The sequence below is a fragment of the Hylobates moloch genome, unplaced genomic scaffold (assembly GCF_009828535.3).
Source record: "Hylobates moloch isolate HMO894 unplaced genomic scaffold, HMol_V3 SCAFFOLD_5, whole genome shotgun sequence".
Taxonomy (NCBI): Eukaryota; Metazoa; Chordata; class Mammalia; order Primates; family Hylobatidae; genus Hylobates; species Hylobates moloch.
In genome coordinates, this window is record NW_026652280.1 from 58,660,982 (window position 1) to 58,686,579 (window position 25,598).

At 36.0% G+C, this 25,598-nt stretch overlaps 1 protein-coding gene across 3 annotated transcripts in view; it reads left to right on the forward strand.

The window, feature by feature from the left end:
* The window catches only part of ROCK1 (Rho associated coiled-coil containing protein kinase 1), a 194,010-nt gene that overhangs the window by 77,444 nt on the left and 90,968 nt on the right, over positions 1-25,598 (forward strand). For all 3 annotated transcript variants that reach the window (XR_004248116.2, XM_032152675.2, XM_032152676.2), the window contains exons 9-12: positions 2,397-2,488; positions 14,720-14,879; positions 19,956-20,016; positions 23,395-23,483. Coding sequence is in view for 2 of the 3 variants with exons in the window: in XM_032152675.2 (XP_032008566.1) it covers positions 2,397-2,488; positions 14,720-14,879; positions 19,956-20,016; positions 23,395-23,483 (402 nt within the window). In the remaining variant the exon portion in view is untranslated. The remainder of the gene's footprint in view (positions 1-2,396; positions 2,489-14,719; positions 14,880-19,955; positions 20,017-23,394; positions 23,484-25,598) is intronic.

A 25,598-nucleotide genomic window follows, 5' to 3' on the forward strand; every position in this document is an offset into this window, starting at 1 on the left:
TTTTGTGGATCCTAACTCACTTACAATACCTAAGAAATTGTGATAATAATACAGTCTTGGCTGATGGCTAAACTAGATGACTTTTTTCTTTTATTGTTCAATTTTTAACTTGCTTAATTATAAAAATTACAGTGTATTTTACTGAATCTAAAAATTTTTTTTAACATAACATCTCTGAAATTAGAGTACATCTTACAGTCAGTGGTATGAGTTGGGAGCATTCTTTTTCCTAGTGGTATAAAAATGGTGATACACCTTATACTTTAAGCCATTTTAGATTTGATGATGTATGGTATATGGTTGTTGAAAGAGTCAATAGTATAAAGCCATTTTTAAAAGTATACTATCTTTTTTCTTCTAGACATGATAGTTGGTGTTCCATCTTGTAGATTCAACAAGCATTTTAATAATAATATCTGTCTGCATTTTTGAAAGAAAAATGGCATATTATGTATACCTTTGTGGTTTACTTTTGAAATTTGAAAGTGAACCAGATGTATTAGTAAGATTATACTTAATGTTTATGATTGTATATTGTTAAATATTAGGGAGACCTAGTATTTTTAAATATGTTTCAAGTTGAGATTTGCTTTAACTTGTCTCCCTTCATTATGTCCTTTAGAGCTTGAAGTATGGTTTTTCAAATGTTTACTTTTTTTTTTTTTTAAATAGAGACAGGGTTTTGCTCTGTTGCTCAGGCTGGTTTCAAACTCCTGGGATCAAGTGATCCTCCCACTTCAGCCTCCCAGAGTGCTGGGATTACAGGCATGAGCCACCCATGCCTGGCTAATTTTTACATTGATTGATTGATTGATTGATTGATTGATTGATTGAGACAGAGCCTCGCTCTGTTGCCCAGGCTGGAGTGCAGTGGCATGATCTCAGCTCACTGCAACCTCCACCTCCCGGGTTCAAGCGATTCTCCTGCCTCAGCCTCCCAAGTAGCTGGGACTACAGGTGCCTGCCACCATGCCTGGCTAATTTTTGTATTTTTAGTGGAGAGGGTTTCACTATGTTGGCCAGGCTGGTCTTGAACTCCTGACCTCATGATCTACCTGCGTTGGCCTCCCAAAGTGCTGGGATTAGAGATGCGAGCCACCGCGCCTGGCCAATTTTTACATTTTAATATAAAGAATTGTATTATGCTGTTTATTAGGTGCTAGGGATATAGTAGTGAGGAAGATACAGAGCCACTTTTCTCAAATACCTCATAGTCCTTTGGGGAAATTAGATAAGCAAATCAGACATTTATAGTACACACAGCTAATTACCGTGAGGTAAGTACCATGTGCCAGAGAACCATGGAGAGGTTTTCTAATCCAGTTTGAGAGTTCGTGAAAGCTTCTTGGAAAAATTGTCACATGTCTAAGCCAACTTATCTTTTAGCTTATGCAAAAACTTAGAATTTAGAGTATTTTCTTTATTTATAAGCACTGTGCTAGGGAAAAAAGGTGCTGACTTTCTTTTTCCAATTCAGCTAACATCACATTTTTAAAAACTTTTTGCTCACCAAAAAAGAGGCTGGTATCAGTAACTTGTTCAGTGAAAGCTCTGAATTCTGTGGCAGTATCAAGAATTAGTAGTCATTGGCTTTTGAATGGTCAGAAATAATTAATAGATTATAAATTGGAAGTTCAAAATTTTAAATGTGTTTCTGGAGGTTTTTGGTAGCATCTGGTATTGCTGCGTAAGTAAAGTTTTGGTTGGGGAAAAAAAAGCCTAACTTTACCATTGTTAAGAAAAAAATAAACACACACACACACACACAAAACTGTCAAGAAAATGCATGGTGCTTTATTCATTTTGCTAATGAAGTAAGGTGGTGATTAATCTGGATTTTTGTTGTCAGTAGAAAAGTCATGGGTGTTTTTTGTAGTTATTCTTTAGTTTTCTTTTTTTTTGAGACAGAGTCTCACTCTGTCTCACCCAGGCTGGAGTACAGTGGTGCGATCTCAGCTCACTGTAGCCTCTGCCTCCTGGGTTCAAACGATTCTCCTGTCTCAGCCTCCCAAGTAGCTGGAACTACAGGTGTGTTCCACCACACCCGCTAGTTTTATATTTTTAGTAGAGATGGGGTTTCACTGTGTTGGCCAGGCTGGTCTCGAACTCCTGACCTCAGGTGATCCACCCCACCTGAGCCTCCCAAAGTGCTGGGATTATAGGCATGATCCACCGTGTCCAGCCTTTCTTTAGTTTTCTTTTAAAAAAATTCTTTAATGTTCTCAATCTTTAACATATTTTCTATTTGGGCTGATACTATGCTGACAATATAATTTCACCTTAGAACTATATTTGTCGTCCTGCACTGATTCAATATCCTGCTCACAAATAAACCTGGACAGGTTATAATAAGATCTTAAATGATTGATTACTTTTCTCCTTCTGTCATTATTCAGGGAAGTGAGGTTAGGGCGAAATGGTGTAGAAGAAATCAAACGACATCTCTTCTTCAAAAATGACCAGTGGGCTTGGGAAACGCTCCGAGACAGTAAGTTATTTTTTTCTTGCATATTTTAGTGAATATTTGAAAGTAGTTGTGGTAGTTTGTTGAAACTACATTGCTAAAATATTTGTGTGTATCTGATGAAAATCAGAAGCCACAAATACTATATGGGAATTGTCCTAACCTATTAATTTGATAATATTGATAATATTGGGCAGATTATATTGTTACTTCTCTTATGTCCCACACAGGATACCCAGATGAAATATAAATGTAATGGATTTAGACTCACCAGTCATAATTTTACATTTGATCTTTGTTGAATTGCTCTTTATTTTAGGTGTTATCTTATTATGGAGGTGGTCAATAAGTAGTAAGTAATGAGATTAAAATATATGTTTTTGTGAGAAGACAAGTTATTCTCTTGTTTTTATTAAAACCCAAAATATAAGAAGGTTCTATTAATTCCAGAATTCAATTTAATTTTATTTATGAGTTTATAGGATATTGTGATATACTTGATTCCATCAGGCTTTTGCAGCTTGCAATTCAGAAACAAAAACGTATTGTATAAAAAACTAATTTTCAGTCAGTTTAGAACACTTTCTTATTTTTTAAAAAAAGTTAAAATTACAAGATGGTTCACAGGAAACTCTACAACATAGCTGAATCAAAATGATCATGACACCAAAGGTTCTCATCATCTTTGTGTATGAGGTGAAGAATTCATCTTTCCCCTGCTGACATCTTAGGATTTTTTTCCCTGTTCATCTATCAGAGAAAGGATAATGTATCTCAGTCCCTAACTTGCTGCCATAGCAATAGCAGTGAATAGTAACAATGGAAATGAACTCAGCTACCTTGTTTTAGAAAGTTACACATTAGTTGTCTTAAGGGCTGCCTATCTAGTTGAGACAGTGAAGGATAGTACTTTCCAGAGAGAAGGAAATCTTGTTGATTCTGATGAAATAAATCATGTAGGTTTGCTAATATTAGTGAAGCATTCTAGTTATCAAATATTTTAAAAGAACAGTTGTATTGCCTTCAAGTACTATAGCACAGTACTTACATTGTGCTGAGCTATAAAATTGTCTAAGGAGGAGAAAGGGAAAATAAATTCTCTGGAAATTAAGAAATTATACAACAAAGAACAGCTGAATGACCAGCTGTCTGAGAGGCTGTAAGAGCAGCTTGACTTTGGGAGAATTTTATTAACAATTATATACTAGGAAATAAGGAACTTCCTCCTCTTCAGAATTAAATGTGGCATAATTATTATCTTCATGCTGCAAGTGAAATTGTTGCATGACCAAGAGATGATCAGGGAGTGAGAAATGGTTACATCAAAACACTTTTTGTGTTTTTATTCAGGTTATTCTCTTAGTAAAGTTTAAGGAGGCTGAAGACATACAAATATTATTATAAATCTGAATAAAACTTTGAAGAGGACTGAAGAAAATACAAAATAATATTTTGTATTGCTTTAAATTCTTTTTCAAAGTTAAGCAATGCATAATTATAGAATAACCACACAATAAATCACCCTCAAAAGTAACAAGGATAGTTTTCCTTTTATGTATCGAAAAACCGACCACTTGAAAGAGGAGGTAATTTAGTCAACAACTATTTATTGAACACCTGTTATATATTGAGCACTGTTCAATTTCAGACACTGGGAAAACAGCAGTGATCAAACCAACAAAACTTTTCTTTCTCCCTTCTGGAGCTCATAGTCTTATGGAATTAGGGAGTCCAGATCAGTGGCATTTTATTATATTGCTGTACCTCCTTCATAAAACTGCTTAAGATCTGCATTATCTATGGTTTTATTCCAGTGTAGTTAGATTTAGCATACTTAAAAGCATTTTAGTAGTTTTTCCTAATTCTAAGAGGTCCTGTTTTGTAGTTATTGGAAAAAACAAAAATTGAAATCTGTAGAACTTATTGTTCTTTGCTTCCCTTCCCCTCTTCCTACCCCTTCTTTACTTCCCACCCCTAAAATACCAAGAATTCTTTTATTCTGAACTGACCTCTTTGACCTGCTAAATTTTTAAAATTCATATAACAGTTATAATTCCTTTTAATTTTTTTGACTTTCCATTTTCTTTGGCAAAATTGCTTTCTAATACAAATAATAGTTTTTTTTTTGGTATTTTTACCACTTACATGTCTCCACGTTGCAATGGCAATTAATCTTCACCTTGTGTTCCTTGGTAGTGTGGGAGCAGGATACAAAATAGCTTGATTTTTGGCAGAATTTCCATGAGCTTCCTGATCTTGTTCACAAAGTATTAAGATTGTAACACTATTTTTCCACTCACTTGAGATAAAATTGAAGGAGTAACGTGAGTAAGATCAAAGATAGGAGAAGGACAAAAGAAATGAAAAGACCTAAATAACTTACTACAGGTCATAACTGCAAGCAAACAACGTCAAAATTCAGATCTAAGTCTCTTGACTCCAAAGCCTTTGATCTTTGAAATACCACGTACGATTTAAAGATCTTTACCTGTTCAGTGTTATATAGATAAAAAATGGAAGGAATTGACAATAGTTGGCAGTTAAATTTGGGGAAAAAGAAAATAACATTTATTACATATTTAGCATACATTATTAATAATACTGTTATATTTAGTATTTAACATAGTATTAATAATTTCAAATGAAATAAATGGCAAAGGATTTTGCAAGTTACCACATATTTAACATATTATTAATAATGATTAATAATGAATAGGGCCAGGTGGCTCCATTCTACAGTGTTCTACAGTATTATACAGTGGCTGGTGCTTGTCATCTCAGCACTTTGGGAGGCCAAGGTGGGAGGACCTCTTGAGGCCAGGAGTTTGAAACCAGCCGGGGTAATGTTGCGAGACCCTGTCTCTACAAAAATAAAAATAAAAAATTAGCCAGGTGTGATGGCACGCACCTATGTTTCAACTACTCAGGAGGCTGAGGTAAGAGAATCACTTGAGCCCAGGAGTTCAAGGCTGCAGTTAGCTATGATCATGCTACTGCATTCCAGCCTGGGCAATAGAACAATAACTGTTTCTTTAGAAAAATTAATAATACTACATTAAATATGTGGTAACTTGCAAAACACTTTGCCATATATTATTATCTCATTTGAAATAAGATATTGGTGTTACTTAATCCACCTATAGTTTGTGGGCAACACACAAGAGGCTAACAGTGGTAATACTTCTGCTGGCTCAAAATTCATTGTATACACATATATATTATTCTAGGTTCTGTGGGTTAATCAAGACTAGTACCCTTTCTGTTTGAATTTTACATTCTCATGGGAGAGATTATCAATGTGGGCTTTGTGAATAAAGAACTGAAGGCCTAGCAAGTTTCAGGGCTCTTTTACTTAGAAGTTTAGACTTTCTGAACATTATAATGGATTTTTAAAAAATAAATTATCTCTTTATATTGTGATAAAGTATGCATAAGATAAAATTCCCCATGTTGGGCATTTTTAAGTGTACAATTCAGTGGCATTAAGTACATTCACATTGTCTTAAAACTATTACCACTGCTGTGTCCAGAACTTTTTCGTCATCCTAAACTAAACTCTTTTAGTTAAACAGTAACTCTCCATTTCCCTCTCCCCTCAACTCGTAGTAATCACTATTCTTTCTGTCTCTATGAATTAGACTACTCAGGGTGTTTCATTTAAATAGATTACTATAATATTTGTCTTTTTGTGACTGGTTTATTTCACCTAGCACAATGTCTTCAAGGTTCATTCATGTCATAGCATGTATCATAATCCATTGTATGGATGTACTATATTTTGTTTATCCATTTATCCATTAATAGACACTTAAGATTGCTCTCTCTTTTAGCTATTGTGAATAACAAAGAGTAGAATACAAATATCTGCTTTCCATATTATATTATGGATATTTTATATCCATATTAATGTTATATATATGGATATTCTGTAATATCCCTGTTTTCCATTAATTTGGGTATATACCTAGAAGTGGAATGGCTAAGTCATATGATAATTAGTTAGTTTTGTAGAGACAGAGTCTTGCTGTGTTGACCAGGCTAGTCTCAAACTCTAGGGCTCAAGAGATCCTCCTGCCTCAGCCTCCCAAAGTGCAGGGATTATAGGCATGAGCCACCGTGCTCAGCCATGTGTTTAATGTTTTGAGGAAATGCCATAAAATTCACAACATTTGCACCATTTCACATTCCCAGCAGCAGTGCACCAAAGTGCTGGGATTGCAGACGTGAGCCACCACGCTCAGCCATATGTTTAATTTTTTTGAGGAAATGCCATAGTAGTATCCACAACGTTTACACCATTTCACATTCCCAACAGCAGTGCACATGGGTCTCGTTTCTCCACATCTCCAGCATTTGTTCTTTTCTGTTTTGTTTGTTTGTTTTTTGTTTTTAAATAGTAGTCATCCTAAGGGATATGAAGTGGTATCTCACTGTGGTTTTGATTTGCATTTCTCTAATGACCAGGAATGGTAAACATCTTGTCATGTGCTTATTGGCCATTCGTATATCTTCTCTTGAGAGATTTCTATTCAAGTTCTTTGCCCATTTTAAAATTTGGTGGTTTGGTTTTTTTGTTGTTGTTGAGTTATAGGAGTTTTTTAAAAATTTTGGATATTAATCTCTTATCGGATATATGGTTTGCAGATATTTTCTATTCTCCACACTCTGTTAATAGTACTTTCAAGCACAAAATTTTTAATTTTGATGAAATCTGGTTTATTTCTTCTTTTGTTGCTTGTATCTTTGGCTTCGTATTTAAGAAATCATTGCCAAATCCAGTGTCATGAAATGTCTTACCTATGTTTTCTTTGAATTTTATAGTTTCAGCTAGTATGTTTAGGTCTTTGACCCATTGTGAATTAATTTTTATATAGTGTATAGTAAGGGTCCAATTTAATATTTTTGTATGTGGATATCCAGTTTTCCTAACACTGTGTTGAAAGGACTGTCCTTTCCCTGCATTGAAAGTTGTTGGCCCCTTGTGTCAATCATTAGACCATATACATGAGGGTTTGTTTGTGGGGTTTTTGTTGTGTTCCATTGGTCTGTATATGTTTGTCTTTATGTTGGTACCACACTGTATGATTATGGTAGCTTTGTAGTAAGTTTTGAAATCAGGAAATGTGAGTCTTTCAACTTCGTTGTTTTTCAAAATTGTTTTGACTATTTGGGATCTCGTGAGATTTCATATGAATTTTATAATGGGTTTTTACGTCTTTGCCAAAAAGGACGTAGGGATTTCGATTTAGATTGCATTGAATCTTTAAATTACTTTGGGTAGTATTACCATCTTAACAATGTTAACTTTTCCAGTCCATGAACACAGGATGTCTCCCCATTTATTTAAGCCTTCTTTAATTTCAACAACGTTTTTAAGTTTTTGGTGCATAAGCCTTACACCTCCTTGGTTAAATTTGTTCCTAGGTATTTCTTTTTGACTTTTTGTTTTGTTTTGTTTTTTTGAGATGGAGTCTCGCTCTGTCGCCCAGGCTGGAGTACAGTGGCTCGATCTCGGCTCACTGCAAGCTCCACCTCCGGGGTTCATGCCATTCTTCTGCCTCAGCCTCCCGAGTAGCTGGGACTACAGGCGCCCGCCACCACACCCGGCTAATTTTTTTGTATTTTTTTTTAGTAGAGACGGAGTTTCACCATGTTAGCCGGGATGGTCTCGATTTCCTGATCTTGTGATCTGCCCACCTCTGCCTCCCAAAGTGCTGGGATTACAGGCGTGAGCCACTGCGCCTGGCCTTTGACATTATTTTGAATGGAATCGTTCCCTTGATTTTCTTTTCATATTGTTTATTGCTAGTATATAGAAGTAGAACTTTTATTTCTGATCTTGTAACCTGCAATTTTGTTGAATTTGTCTATTACCTCTAATATATTCTTTTGTAGCGTCTTTAGGGTTTTCTATGATAGGATCATGTCACCTGCGAATAGAGATAGTTTTACTTCTTCTTTTCCAATTTTTATGCCTTTTATTTATCATTCTTGCCTAATTACTTAGACTAGAGCTTCCAGTAAAGTGTTGAATAGCAGTGGTAAAAGTGGGCACCTTGTCTGTTCCTGGTCATAGGGGGAAGCTTTTAGTCTTTCACTGCTGAATATAATGTTAGCTGGGGGATTTTCATTAATGTCCTTTATCATATTGAGGAAGTGCCTCTCTAGTCCTTGTTGGCCAGGTGTTTTCAATCATGAAAGGATGTTCTGTTTGTCAAATGCTTTTTGTATGACAACTGAAATGATCATGTGGGTTTTTTTTCTTCATTTTTTTATTTTTTTAATAGAGACAAGGTCTTGCTCTGTTGCCCAGGCTGTAATGCAGTGCCATGATCTTAGCTCACTGTATTGTTGAACTCTCAGACTCAAGGGATCCTCCTGCCTCAGCCTCCTGAGTAGCTAGGACCACAGTCATGTGTCACCACACCTGGCTAATTTTCTTTTAATTTTCTGTAGAGATGGGGTCTTGCTATGTTGCCCAGACTGGTTTCAAACTCCTAGTCTCAAGCCATCCTCCCTTGGCCTTCCAAAGTGCTGGGGTTACAGGCGTGAGCCACTATGGCCCTATTTTGATTCTTTATTTCTTTTAAAATAGATTTTGGCAGTCTGTGTTTTCTAGGAATGTCTCTATTTCATCTAAGTTATCTAATTTTTCACTGTAGGCCAGGTGTGGTGGCTCACCCCTGTAATCCCAACACTTTGGGAGGCCGAGGTAGGTGGATCACTTGAGGCCAGGAGTTCGAGATCAGCCTGGTCAACATGGCAAAACCTCATCTGTACAAAAAATACAAAAAAAAAAAAAAACTAGCCGGGCATGGTGGTGCACTCCTGTAGTCCCAGCTACATCAGAGGCTGAGGCAGAGAATCACTTGAACCCAGGAGGTACAGGTTGCAGTGAGCTGAGATCGCATCACTACACTCCAGCCTGGGTGACAGAGTGAGACTCTGTCTCAAAAAAAAAAAAAAAAAAAAATTGTCACTATACAATTATGCATTGTTTTTCCTTTTTACTTCTATATGGTTGGTAGTTATGCCTCTACTTTTCATTTTTTATTTTAGTTGTTTGTGTCTTCTGGGGTTTTCTTTCCCCTCTTAGTTCAGTAAAAGGTTTGTCGATTTTGTTGATCTTTATAAAGAACCAATTTTTAGTTTTGTTAATTTGCATGATTGATTTTCTATTCTCAATTTTATTTCTATGCACTCCAATCTGTATTCTTTCTTTCCTTTGCTAGTTCTTGGTTTAATTTGCTTTTCTTTTTATAGTTCCTTATAGTGTCAAGTTGGGTTATTGGTTTGAGATCTTTGGTTTTTAGACATTTATGGGTAAAATTTCCACCTGAGCACTGCTTTCATTTAATCCCATACGTTTTGGTATGTTGTTTTCATTTTCATTTGTCTCAAAGTATTTAGTCTTCCCATTTTCATTTGTTTCAAAGTATTTAGTCTTTCTGTGATTATTTCTTTCACTCACTGGTGATTTAAGAGTGTTTTGTTTAATTTCCATATATTTGTGAAACTTTCAGTTTTCTTCCTATTATTGACTTCTTGATTCATTCCCTTGTGGTTAAAGAAGATACTTTGTATGATTTCAGTGTTTTAAAACTTTTTTAAGACTTGTTTTTTGGCCCAACATATAATTTGTCTTGGAAAATGTTCCATATACACTTGAGAAAAATGTGTATTCTAATGTTGTTGAGTGTTCTGTACACGCCTGTTATATCTAGTTGGTTTGTGAAGTTGTTAATATCTTCTATTTTCTTATTGATCTTCTATTTATATGTTCTATCCATTGTTGAAAGTGGGTTATTGAAGACACCAACTTGTGTTAAGCCATTTTTGCATTGCTGTAAAGGAATACCTGAGACTGGTAATTTATAAAGAAAAGAGTTTTAATTGGCTAATGGTTCTGCAGGCTGTACAAGCATGGTGCTGGCATCTGCTCAGCTTCTAGAGAGGCCTCAGGGAGCTTTTGCTCATTGCAGAAGTCAAAGTGAGAACAGGCCCATCACATGGTAAGAGCAGGAGCAAGAGAGAGGGTGAGGGAGAAGATGCCACACACGTTTTTAAACAACCAGATCTGGCAATAACTCATTCAGTGTCTTTAGGACAGCACCAAGGGGATGATGCTAAACCATTCATGAGAAATCCTCTTCTGTGATCCAGTCACATCCCACCAGCATGCCCCCCAACATTGGGGATTACTTTTCAATATGACATTTGTGGGAACAAGCTATAAAACTATTATATTATTTTAGAACGGTTTTTCCCTGCATTCATGTCTATTTTTGCTTCTTTCATTTTGGGGCTGTGTTAGATGCATACATTTTTATAATCATTCTATTTTCTTAATGGATTGAGCCTTTTATCAATATAATTAATATGCAGTGTCCTTTTTTGCCTCTTTTGACAGTTTTTTATTTAAAGTCTATTTTGTCTCATGTTAATTATAGCCGCTTCAGCTCCCTTTTGCACGGAATATCTTTTTCCCTCTGTTACTTTTAACCTGTGGATGCAGGTCAAGTAACCTTTTAACCTATGTCTGTGGATCTAAGGTGAGTCTCTATAGACAGATATAGTTGGGTCATTTTTTATTGCATTCTACCCGTCTCAGCCTTTTGATTGGTGAGTTTAATCCGTTTAAATGTAAAGTGGGAATTGATAAGAAAAGACTTCTGTCATCTTCCTATTTGTTTTCTATGTCATATATTTCCTTTTTATTCCTCAGCTAATACATTATTGCTTTCTTTTGTGTTTAGTTTTTTCCCCTAGTATGCTATTTTGATTCCTTCTTCTTTTCCTTTTCTGTATATTTTTTAGTCATTTTCTTATTAGTTAACATGGAATTACACAACATTCTAAATTGATAACAATCTAGGTTGAATTGATACCAGTTTACTTTGAGTAGCTTAAAAACCTGCTTCTATTTACATTTATCTAAATAGTTACCTTTACTGATACTGCTTTTTCTTCTTCATGTGGCTTTGAGTTAAGACAGTTTGATTATGGCATGTGATTATGATGTGTCTTCATGTGGAGTTTTTGGAGTTTTTCATAGTTGGCATTCAGCTTCTTGGATGTGTAGATTTATATCTTTTACCAGATTTGGAAAGGTTTGGCCATTATTTCTTCAAATAGTCTTTCTTTCCCTTTCTCTCCTTCTGGAACTCCCATAATGTGTATGTTGGTCTGGCTGATGCCACAGTTTCCTTAGTCTCTGTTCACTTTTTCATTCTTTTTCTTTCTGTTCCTCACACTTGACAATTTCATTTGTCCTATCTTCAAGTTCACTTATTTTTTTCCTCTGCCTATTCAGATCTGCTGTTGAAGCTTTCTAGTGAAATTTTAACTTCAGCTATTGTACTTTTCGGTGCTAGAATTTCTATTTGGTTCTATTTTCGATCTCTTTTGTGATATTTTTTATTTGTTAAGACATCATCTTCCTGGTATTTCATCCATAGTGTTCGTTTGCTTTTTGAACACATTTAAGAGAGTTTAAGATTTTGTTGAGTAAATCTAATGTCTTGGTTTCCTCAGAGGTGGTTTCTATTACTATTTTTTTTTTTTTTTTTTTTTTTTTGAGATGGAGTCTCCCTCTATTGCCCAGGCTGGAGTGCAGTGGCACGATCTTAGCTCACTGCAAGCTCCACCTCCTGGGTTCATGCCATTTTCCTGCCTCAGCTTCCCAAGCAGCTGGGACTACAGGTGCCTGCCACCACACCCGGCTAATTTTTTGTATTTTTTAGTAGAGACGGGATTTCACCATGTTAACCAGGATGGTCTCGATCTCCTGACCTTGTGATCCGCTTGCCTCGGCCTCCCAAAGTGCTGGGATTATAGGCGTGAGCCACCGTGCCTGGCGGTTTCTAACATTTTCTATATTCCCTGTGAATGGCCTATACTTTCTTGCTTCTTTACATGCTTTGTAATTTTTTGTTGTAAACTGGACGTTGTTTTAAAGCAGCTGTATCCTTCTAAGAGGGACATTTTGGATATTACAGTGTTGTAACTCTGGAAATCAGATTCTTCCTCTTTCCCCCAGGGCTTGCTGTTGTTGCTTGTTGTGGGCTGCAGTCATTCATTCGTTTAGTGACTTTTCCAAACTAATTGTGCAAAATCTGTATTCCTTGTCATGTGTATTCACTGAAATCTCCATTTCATTATCTCAACCAGTGACAGAGATTTCCTTAAATGCGAAATTTTTATAGCCTCTTTCTTCATTAAACACTCCCTGCTTGTTATTAGTTTTTTATTAGATTCCATAGTTCTCAGAAAATTGCTCTGGTAGTTTTTTGCCAACTCATTGGTTGCTTCAGTGGAGGTATGATTTCTTTGAGTTCCCTACTCTGCCATTTTTGACAACATCTGCTGGACTCTTTTTTATGGAACATGATTTCTAAATTAACAGTTATTTAATGAAAACAAATTTTTAAACAACTATATACTGATGTTTATTCCATAAAGTTATCTTTATTCTTATTAGTTCTGAAGTGATTATATGGCATTATATAAAGCCTAAGCATCTTAATTTAGAAGCAGAAATAATTACTTTTATAACTCTTCCAATATTTCCCCACTTGTATCTCAGAATTTAAACAGGTGAGAATTTGTCGTTTTAGAACTACTGTGATATAGTGTCATTTATAAAAAGAGTAGGTCCATCAGAAACAGCAAGAGAAAATGCAACACACTTATTCTGTTCTCTCTTTCTGATATAATTTTAAAGCAGATTTTCTGAGCTTTAGCAGTTGACAGATAATTCCTTTTGTGGGGATTATCCTAAACTTAAGGATGTTTAGTGGCATCCCATGACTGTACTCATTAGGTGCTAGTAACACCTTTTTTCCCATTAATGACAACCAGAATATGTACCCAGACATTGCTGAACACCCTCCAGCAGGCAAAAGTGTCTCTGATTGAGATCACTCTTTTAACATAAAATTTATGCCAAGACCATAATTAACTTATGTATTTCCCAAGGGCGGCAACCGTTTAGTGTTTTCCTCTCATTTTACAAATATTAGAAAGCTAGCCATGTCTAATCAGACAGTTCTGTTGGCCATTAAGGAAAGTGGAATGGTGGAAAAGCCCTAATATCACTCTTGTGTTACTATTAGTTAGTACTACAGCTTCATTCAGCTAAATGTGTTGTTTCATTCCCTAAATATTAATTTACTGTGTCTCAGATGGCACAAGAATAGGTATTTCTTGCCTGAAGTACCCAGATGATTGAAAAGAAAATTGATTCCTTTTCCCTAAAAGAACATGAGGTTATTGTACCTAAAATAATTTTTTAGTATTTTGATGATCATAATTCAGGGATGTTTTATTATACTACAGTATCTTTAAGCTAAAAAATAAATTTTCTTAAAATTTTATTTTCTTAGAATTTATTTTTAGATGTACCCCTTGTAACATTCAAGCCCCAAAAATAGATGTTAGTAGTATTAGTTTTATATGGAATTTTCTCCTATATTATGAATATTTAAACGTTGTCACATATGGTTTTAGGTTTTATATTATTAAGTATATGGAAGACTTGGTCAACATCAAATTTATAATTCTTGAAGATGTCATGTCAATTTTTTATATTACTGCCATTTTTTATTAACAATGATATCATAAATACCTCACTGCATTAGTCTCAATCACTTGATTCTAGAGGTAGCTAGTGTGAAAATACAATTCCGAATCCATTTCTCCTGTGGCTTAATCTTATGGAGATATTGGGGTGGGAGAAAGGAGTATTGATCATCTGGATTCTGAGTGAGTAAAGATATTTCAGTACCAAATTATTATGTCCAGGAAGCTAAGAAGTAACCTTAATTTCTGGTTTACTATAAAGCAGATTAACCAAAAAATACTATATTTAAAGCTAAACAATTTTTTCGAGTACAGTTTGTTATGCTTTAGTTTCTAAAATGTCTTTTCTATAGTCCCGAATGCTTTTGTGTATTTTATACCTTGGTACATTCTAAAACAAACCTTAATAATACTTGATTTGTAATAGTCAAGTTAAACCCAAGTAGATAATTATAGGTGACTTTGAAGATAATTGTTTCATAGAATTACATAATGATCAATTATCAGTTGATTTTTAGTCCTGGTAAAGCTTAGTATAATAGGATTCAAGCCAGGTGGAATTTGTGGTTTGCAAGCTTTTATAAGAGAGAAACCATCAGTACTTGGTATGGAATCTGCTTCACTTTACTTGTATTTTAAGTTTGAAATAAACGACTAATTTTCTTTTGTCTTTAGCTGTAGCACCAGTTGTACCCGATTTAAGTAGTGACATTGATACTAGTAATTTTGATGACTTGGAAGAAGATAAAGGAGAGGAAGAAACATTCCCTATTCCTAAAGCTTTTGTTGGCAATCAACTACCTTTTGTAGGATTTACATATTATAGCAATCGTAGGTAAGTATGCTAAACAGTGATTGTAGGAGTAAGTGCTGATTTTGTTCTTAGAAATATCTAAAAATCATTTTTAAAGTAGATTTAATGGTATATAAAGATACACCTTATGCAATTTTTCATTGATGCATGATATTTCCAGTATTTCATATTTAATTTCTCTTGGACTCATCCATGTTTAGGACATTGTTTTTCAAAAATTGTTTTGCTAAATGATACACTATATATCCTCAAGTTACAACAATTAATAGGTCACAAAATGCTATAAATACTGATATTTTGGGCCAGGCGCGGTGGCTCACGCCTGTAATCCCAGCACTCTGGGAGGCCAAGGCGGGCAGATCACGAGGTCAGGAGATTGAGACCATCCTGGCTAACACAGTGAAGCCCCGTCTCTACTAAAAATTACAAAAAATTAGCTGGGTATAGTGGCGGGCACCTGTAGTCCCAGCTACTCGGGAAGCTGAGGCAGGAAAATGGCGTGAACCTGGGAGGCGGAGCTTGCAGTGAGCTGAGATCGCACCACTGCACTCCAGCCTGGGCGACAAAGTGAGACTCCGTCTCAAACAAAAAATAAAAATACTGATATTTTGATCTGTAGACTTATGGTTTATAATACATTTTGAAACAACATGTAGACTTTTTTTGTTTTGTTTTGTTTTTTCCAAGATGGAGTCTTGCTCTGTCACCCAGGCTGGATTGCAGTGGCACAATCTTGGCTCACTGCAACCTCCACCTCCTGGGTTCAAGCAAGTGTCCTGCCTCAGCCTCCCGAGTAGCTGGGATTACAGGTGCCTGCCACCACACCCAGCTAATTTTTGTATTTTTAGTAGAGATGTGGTTTCACCATGTTGGCCAGGCTGGTCTTGAACCCCTGACCTCATGATCTGCCCTCCTCAGCCTCCCAAAGTGCTGGGATTACAGGCGTGACCCACCATGCCTGGCCAGCATGTAGACTTTTCTAGCATTATCATCACCATATTGATGCTATATCAATTTTTAGCTCTTCAAAAATTAAGTGATTCCTCCCCAAACCCATTTAACTTACCATGTGTTATAACATGTAGTATTACCTCCACTGTGACCTTGGACAAATAACTTTGGCCTTTTATGCCTCCATTTCCTCAAAAATAGGGATGATGATAACAACAATAATACTGCTTGCCTACTTACCTCATAGAATTGTTATAAGGTTTAAGTAAATTAAAACACAGTACAGCACTTAGAAGAGTCCTTTGCATGGTGTAAGCACTCAGTGTTATTACCATTAGTATGAGTTCATGTTAGCTTTACTCTAATATACTTGAGATTTAAGTTAAACATTTAACATTATTTTAGTGTGCTGAGCATTCATTCATTCCATAGATATCTTTGATAACTTATTATTTGTCAGGTATATACTAAGCACCAAATTGCATGGAGAAGGATGAATAAGATACAGTGCCTTCTCTTGAGATGCTCACATCTTGGTGAGAAATGGATAAATTGTGCAATGTGGGTTGGTAAGAACTACATAGTAGAAATCTCGGCCAGGCATGGTGGCTCACGCCTGTAATTGCAGCAGTTTGGGAAGCCAAGGTGGGCGGGTCACTTGAGGTCAAGAGTTCGTGACTAGCCTGGCCAATGTGGTGAAACCCCGTCTCTACTAAAAATACAAAATTTAGCCGGGCGTGGTGGCGTATACCTGTAATCCCAGCTACTTGGGAGACTGAGGCAGGAGAATTGCTTGAACCTGGGGGGCGGAGGTTACAGTGAGCCAAGATCATGCCACTGCACTCCAGCCTGGGCAATGGAGCGAGACTCTGTCTCAAAAAATAAAGAAAGAAAGAAAAAGAAAAAGAAATCTAAACAAAGTGCTATACCAGTATAATGCACTGAACTATATGATAACACTTACTGGGTAGGTTAAATCTACTTTTAATTACCTCAAAAATATGTACTTCTAATCAAATTATAGTCCTTTGGAATGGTATCAGATAACTGATTTGCTTGGAGTAAATTATTACATTTGAGGTCATTATAACTAATCTTATTTTAAAGTGAAGGGTCTCATCATTTTAGTGTAAGAGCCATTCAAGTTAATCTTAGAAAACAAAAAGACAATTTAGTCCAGCTTTTTGAAACTTCTTCAGTAATCCACTGTTAAGATAGTGCTTAATACTTTTTGTTGCAACATCAATGAGATAGCTGGCACTTATCTTTTTTTCCTCCCTAACACTCCGTGAGTATAATATTATAACTGTTTTCAATTAACATGCATATACAGAAGAGCTTCAGGGTGGTTTTTGCTGAAGCATTCTTTTTTTTTTTTTGAGACAGAGTTTTGCTCTTGTTGCCCAGGCTGGAGTGCAATGGCACAATCTCGGCTCACTGCAACCTCCACTTCCTAGGTTCAAGTGATTCTCCTGCCTTGGCCTCCCGAGTAGCTGGGATTACAGGCATGCACCACCATGCCCAGCTAATTTTGTATTTTTAGTAGAGACGGGGTTTCTCCATGTTGGTCAGGCTGGTCTCGAACTCCCGACCTCAGGTGATCTGCCTGCCTTGGCCTCCCAAAGTGCTGGGATTACAGGTGTGACCCACTGTGCCCAGCCTGCTGAAGCGTTCTTTAACTTTTTTTATTTTTATCAATTATTCTTTGACTTGGTTTCTGAAACACTCAAGTTGTTGATATAAACAACCCCCAATGTTTTTGTATTTTCTGTAGTAGAGTCCAGCAGTTAATAACTTTATTTAGGTTTCTCTGTATAATGGTAACCTTGAGTTAAATAAACATTTATTATACTATTTGTCCTACATTATCATGCACTCGATTATGTTCTCTAGTTTTTCTTTGTATTCATGTTTTATGGCCTAAACTAATTTTTAAGTTTCTTAAAAGTAGAAATTATACTGTGTTCTTAACTGTCACAGCCTATTGACAAATAAATGTAGTATTTTTAAAGTAATCACTTGCTACATGAACAGGCAAAGGTACAGTTGCTCTTCATAAAGAAAGAACCAATAAAATATATATATATTTTTGAAACAGAGTCTCGCTCTGTCGCTGAGGCTGGAGTGCGGTGGTGTGATCTTGGCTCACTGCAACCTCCGCCTCCTGGGTTCAAGTGATTCTTGTGCCTCAGCCTCTGAGTAGCTAGGATTACAGGTGTGTACCACCACGCCTGGCTAATCTTTGTATTTTTATTAGAGATGGGGTTTTGCCATGTTGGCCAGGCTGTTGGCCGGGCTGGTCTCAAACCCCTGGCCTTAAGTGATCCACCCACCTTGGCCTCCCAAAGTAATCCCAGCGGATTACAGGTGTGAGCCACTGCACCTGGCCTTGGCAAAATATTGATTAGCCTTATTGTAATATGTAAGCATAATTTTGAATATACAGATATGAAATAGGAAACCTCTGAAATTCTTATCCCTGAAATCCAGGTATACTTTTAATACCAAGGGCAGAAATCATTGTTGCTTAATTATAGCTGAATTAAACATGATTTTTAAAATAGCCTTAAGTTATATTCCTAATATAGTAACTCCTATTTCGTAAAAAGTTACCTAAATGACCAGATTCTATGTAAAAGCACCAATATAATATGCAAACGTACCTTGATAGAAAAAAGACAGAAGGTGGAAGAATTAATGAATGTATACAAGTGATGTCCTTACATTTCCTTTGCTGCATTCAAGCTTATATTACTAATTTTGCAGAAGACTAAAATGTCAGTCTCAGTCACATAGCATGTTAAGTTTAGAAAATACATTAGAGATGAAATAGTCTCATCTAATTTAGATTCCACTGGCAATGCTATATGCCTTATTTATATTACATAAGCAGAATCTCACAATTGAATTTCTGAGATGCTTAATAGTCAATGGAATTAAATTGCACCACACCTAGAATTTGTCATTTGTTATATGGGACTTTTCCTCTATAAAGCTACTACACAGCCCCTATTATTGTCTTAAAGTTATTTGAATCTCCATTTGATCTGAATAATTTTTCAAGGAAAACCTGGGAAGTGGCATATTTCTAGCTGTTTCTTTTATAGTACCATTATACTGTGTATGTTTATTGATACTTAATGGATACTTGATTATCTTCTGTTATTCACTAATTTTTAAAATTTGCTTAAACTGTTCTTTTGGAACATTATTAATATCTGGTGTGTTAACACATGCCTCCAGTAGCTATGAAGTATACTGTAACTACTTGATCTCCTTTTGCAATAGTTCTACTGGTTAATCAGGGTGCTGACTGTAGTGGTGGTGATGGTAGAAATAGTGATTATGGTAGTTGTAGCATGGTGGCGGTAGTAGCAACACTGGCGGCACTGGTACCTTACCTTTATATAATATTTGGTAGCTTAGAAAATTGTTTACATATATGATCTATTTAGATTCTTTGAGAATCTTGTGAGACATCTAAAAAAGACCTCTAAATTAGTTCACTAATAGCTTTATTTATGTACAGTTTTAACTTTACACTGAATTTAAAGAACTCTGCAAGGCTGGGAGTCCCAAAAGATTAGCAGCATCACCTAAACTTTGGTTCTGTTATTTCACCCACTTAGGCAAAAACTTTTTTGACCCAAAGAGGCAATATTATGCTTTACTGAAGGATAGTTGGGTGCAGGAGAGGTGGTTATGCATATGTCTGCAGAAGTCAGCAGTTTCTTACCCCCAATTCTTACATACAAAAAGCTCTGAAAACTGAATGTTTTTAAGTTATTTGTTTGGTGGAAAAACCTGTCATAACCTGCTCTCATGACCAGAAAGCCTAATCTGAACTAACTTGAGACTATGGTTTTTATTTATCCTACTTGGTATGAATATTCTTATGTTTTGCTGCAGGAATATTAAGTCATATGTTTATAGGGTGCTACTATTTTTAGACCTAACTAGGTGTTTTATTTAATATATGTATCATTTCTGAATTATGTTTATAAAAATTATGATCCTATATTTAATTTTTAAAAACAAAGCTATAAAACTGAACATAAAATAGGCACGTAGTATTTATTATTGGTTGTTATGGGATATTACAGAGTTTTTTGTTTTGTTTTCTTTTTAAACTTTTCTTTCCCACAGATACTTATCTTCAGCAAATCCTAATGATAACAGAACTAGCTCCAATGCAGATAAAAGCTTGGTAGGTATTTTCTTAATATTAAGAAAATTGTTTTTAAAATTGTTTTGTGGATAATATATTTGTGTGTATGATAGTAAATTTATGTATTGTTTGTGAAGCTGTGGTTAGCTGAACTTAGATTTTTATGGCACTTTTATCTCCCGTCTCCTTTTCAGTCTGATTTTTTGCGCAAATATCAAATGGAATAATATATTTGGAGGCAGTTAGTAAACTAAATTGTTACACAGATTGACAATGGTCGTCTTTTTTAATCTTTGGAATCAGGAACTATGATATATCAATGTATCATTAAGGGTCTTGACAGGCAAACAGATTACATGTTCAGAATATTTAAACAGTTTTGTGTGTATGGTAAATATACATAACATGAAATTTACTATTTTAATCATTTTTAAGTGTGCAGTTCAGTGGCATTAAGCACCTTCACGTAGTTGTGCAGCCATCACTGCCATCCATATCTAGAACCTTTTCATCATCCCAAACTAAAAATCTATACCAATTAAACAGTAACTCCTCATTTCACCCTCCCCCCAGCTCCTGGTAACCACTATTCTACTTTCTGTCTCAATGAATTTGCCTATTCTAGGTACCTCATATGAATGGAATCATACAATATTTATCCATATGTGACTGGCTTATTTCATGTAGCATAATGTCTTCAAGGTTCATCCATGTTGTAGTATGTATTAAAATTTTCTTCGTGTTTAAGGCTGAGTAATACTACATTGCATACATATATATACACACACACACATATATATATACACACACACCATATTTTTGCATTTATTAAATGAAGAGTTTATTGAAGGGATGATTAACATGCTGTGAACATCAGTAGAGGGAAACAATAAAGGGTACTAAAGCACCCATGTATGAACAAGAGTGGGAAGCCATTGCCCTATGCTGAAGGAGCAAAGAGAGAAAACCTTATCGTAGCTCAGAGAAAGCCTGACATCACAGAAGAGGAATATAAAACGTAGAACATTGCGAGAACCACAGTAAAGTGCAAAGGGTGTAGGGAGAATGAATGTTTCTTTTTTTACCTTCAGACTTCTGCTGGTCTCCTGTGGGTTGAAACCAACCTTAAAATCATAGGGCTACAGAGTAATACAGGCAATGCACTCTGTAGATTTTAAGGCAAAGAAGAGCAGAGGATGAATTTTCAAGGTTAGAAGGGAATGGGGGAAATGGAGAATAACCAGTATCGTCAGCATCATCTTAATTTGTCCACTGAGAAGTAAATTACTCTAGAAAATACATTTTAGTTGAGTTCTTTCTGTTGTTTATATAGCTCATGTTCTGAGACAGAGGTAAAACAAAATCTTACTTGCCTACGTTTCAGAAGGTCCTTTTGGGTTAACAGGAATTTTCTGAAAAATATCCAGAGTAATTATCTGTCCATTCCTAGAGCATTCTTTGAACTTTTTGTCTACTATAGCCTACATTTTTTTTGGCGGTGGGGTGGCACAGAGACATTGCAAGCCTACATATTTTTAACAGAAGAGAGGAAGAGGTAGCAGCCATTTTTAAAAAGCTGATAATGATTCTTTTCTTTCTTCTTGATATATTGACTCTTAAATGTAAGAGAACATGCGGTGAAAAGGGAAAATGAGAAAAAGGTGAAGGAATTATATGAGTACCCGTTTGCTGTTAAGTTCATCTTTCTCTTAAATTTTAATCCCAGTAGAGCTGTTTGGCAAGTTATGTATTGCTAACAAGGGCTCAAAAATCTTTGACCTACGTAATAATAAGGAGTTGCTGTAAGTCAGCTCTCACTGTGTTACGTGACTGTAGAGTTAGAAATGCCTTTGGCCTTCAAAAATAATCGAAGGATTCATGTTTTCTTTGGGCTGATTTTGTTCAGTGGTGATTACCATAAGTTTATCAGTGGTTGCTACCTTTATCTTTTGCTCTAATAATATTAGGGGGGATATACTAATTATTTTAACCTAGAACTAAGTATAAAACAACTAATTTAATTTTCCTCGAAAACCTTTTAGCAGAGATGCTAATGAACAACTTTGCAATTGCCAGATACAATGGATAATTTTCAGCCCGTATCTTATTTTTCTTCTTTGCTGTATTTGACACTGACTACTCCCTACTTCTCTGGAACTTCAAACATTTCTAACTCTTCTATGTTCCTATTGTTTCCCTTTTTTTTTACCTCCCATATTTTTGAATTTCACTTATTTTTCATTCCACTTTTCAGGATCTTCCTCCTCTGCTTACTTTCAATTATTAAACATTTCCCAAAGTTCTGATCTTGGCTCTCTATTCTTTCTCTGTAGGTAATCTCATTCATGTCCAGCCTGCTTGTCTGAGCTCCAGTCCTGAATCTTTCTCTCTCTTCTGTATACTTCTCAGGCATATCAAACTAGGCCAGAGCTAAACTCACTGTTTTCCTGTCCCCATTCCCTCCCTAGCAGTGTATTGGCCGTCTTTCATTATGGTATTATATCTATTCTAACTTCCAGTCGGTTTGGTCATACATTGTGCTTTCCAATTGATACCTTTATCCATTACTTCCTCTTCATTCCTATAGCCTCTACCTTTTATCAGATCCAGATTCTCTTGTCTGAACTGTTTTGATAGCTTTTTAACTGGTTGCTCTTCTTAGAACTTCACTGCCCTCTAAGCTGTTCATTCACCTTATTATTGTAGTGATGTTTCTGAGGTGCCAGTATTATGTCATTTCTCATTTAAGATGCTTATGGGTTAAAGTCCCCAACTCCAATTTGTGCATACAAAGATCATTACCTTCTTAGGCTTAATATGAGTTGTTTTTCCTATTACATTCTGTGCTCTGCTATAGTACTTGATTTCTTTCCATTTCCCAAATGTATCATATTTTCTTCTGCCTTTCTACTTTTGGGCTCATTGTTCATTCTAGCTAAAATGCCTTCCTTGTGCCACCTTCTTTGCTTTATCAGATTATCAGTTCTTCTTTTAGGTCTCAACTCAAGGATTATATATTCTTAGCAGAGTTAGAAGTGACCTTTTCTCTCCTTGGGAACACTCTGTAGATATTTTTTTTTATTATTTACCACAGTCTATTGTAATACTTTGTGTATATGTCTTTGGGACATTGTAGGTTCTTTTTTTCTTCCAATTTAACTTTGCCTCACTATGTAACTATTTGCTTCATGAGAACAGGAACCAAATCTTTTTAATTTTTGTATTTCTAATGGCCTAACGTTTAGTAGATGTTAAGAAAGTGCTTGTTAAATTAATAATAAAAAAATTGAGATAGAAAGAGGTAAGATTAAACTAAATTATTTTCTAAAAATGTTTAAAATATTAACATAGACTTGATATTTTAAATGTCTAAATATTCTTAGTAGAATGAGTTTTTGTTTTTGTTTTAAATTAAAGCAGGAAAGTTTGCAAAAAACAATCTATAAGCTGGAAGAACAGCTGCATAATGAAATGCAGTTAAAAGATGAAATGGAGCAGAAGTGCAGGTGAGAATATACTTCAAGTTTTTCGTATTAAATATGAAAATATACTTAAAGCTTTTCATTTTATATACCAAATACTTATTTGAAAGCTTATACCCTGTAAACATCTGAAAGTAGATAGAAAATGAGGATGTAAAGATTACTACTGATAATACATTCATGATGTGTCTCGGCTAGAATTGAGAAGTTGTATTTATGTTGGCTTAGTTATAGATGTATTTTCCTCAGAATATTTAAAGTACATTTGTTCCTGGCAGTCTGTATTCTTTTTTTTTTATTCATGAAAATAATATATTGTGTGCTTTGTAAAATGTTCCAACTGTGTTTTCATTACAATCATCAGAAAGTAAAGGAGTATTCTTTTTTTCTTTTTTTTTAAGACGGAGTCTTGCTCTGTAGTCCAGGCTGGAGTGCAGTGGCGCGATCTTGGCTCACTGCAAGCTCTGCCTCCTGGGTTCACGCCATTCTCCTGCCTCAGCCTCCTGAGTGGCTGGGGCTACAGGTACCCACCACCATGCCTGGCTAATTTTTTTTTGTATTTTTAGTAGAGACGGGGTTTCACCGTGTTAGCCAGGATGCTCTCGATCTGCCCGCCTTGGCCTCCAAGAGTGCTGGGATTACAGGCGTGAGCCACCACGCTCAGCCAACAGTCTGTATTCTTAAAAAACTGTAATGCTAATTCATTTATTGCCTGACTTACTGCTTTTTTCTCCTTACGTAATTAGTTAACTAAAAGGGCAAATTAGGCTGGGCATGGATCACTTGAGGGCAGGAGTTCAAGACCAGCCAGGCCAACATGGCGAAACCACATCTCTACTGAAAATACAAAAAATTAGCTGGGCACGATGGTGTGCACCTGTAGTCCCTGTTGCTTGGGAGGCTGAGGCATGAGAATTGCTTGAGCCCGGGAGGGAGAGGTTTCAGTGAGCTGAGATCACACCATTGCACTCCAGCCTGGGTGACAGAGCAACACTCTGTCTCAAAAAGAAAATAAAGGGGAAATTAGTTTACATTAAATCAGGTGCTTTTTGAAATGTAAAATGTTGAAGATTAAAATATACTAAATTTTTGATGTGGCCATTCTAATTTCCACTGTGGTTCACTAGAGCAGTAACTCAGAGTATTTTTTTCTGTGGGTCTAATTTCAGCATGTCATTGTCATTAGACCCACAGAAAAAATATCTTTGAGTTATGCTCAAGATTAAATTACCTAGCATAATACTGAATTACTTATCAATTATAAGCAATAATTTTTTTTTTTTTTTTTTTTTTTTGAGACAGAGTCTCGCTCTGTCGCCTAGGCTGGAGTGCAGTGGCGCGATCTCGGCTCACTGCAAGCTCCGCCTCCCGGGTTCACGCCATTCTCCTGCCTCAGCCTCTCCGAGTAGCTGGGACTACAGGCGCCCGCCACCACGCCTGGCTAATTTTTTGTATTTTTAGTAGAAACGGGGTTTCACCGTGGTCTCGATCTCCTGACCTCGTGATCCGCCTGCCTCGGCCTCCCAAAGTGCTGGGATTACAAGCGTGAGCCACCGCGCCCGGCCAATAATTTTTTATAATTATGTTTTTAGTGAATAGTATTGGATAAATGAAATGCAAAGGTAACACGAAAAGCATTCAACAAATAAAATTGGGAACACTGGTAATTTTGTGACAGAGCAGGTGGGGTGGGGGGTTTGGTACGAAACAGGTAAAATTCTCACTTTTAACTATTCCTGATAGATTATATGGTTAAGTGTATAATACAAATTTCTTTTAAAAATGCATTTGAATATAAGCAAATAATTAACTGACCCCAGGATTTGGAAAGAATTTCTAAATATAAAATATGTAAATAAGGGGAAGAACTGGGTAGATACTGTTATATAAATGTTGAGAAGTCTCGACATCCAATTTTTTTTTTTTTTTTGAGATGAAGTCTCACTCTTGTCCCCCAGGCTGGAGTGTGATGGCGCGATCTCGGCTCACTGCAACCTCTGCCTCCCAGGTTCAAGCGATTCTCCTGCCTCAGTCCCCCGAGTAGCTGGGATTACAGGCACCTGCCACCATGCCTGGCTAGTTTTGGTATTTTTAGTAGAGACGGGATTTCACTATGTTGGCCAGGCTGGTCTCGAACTC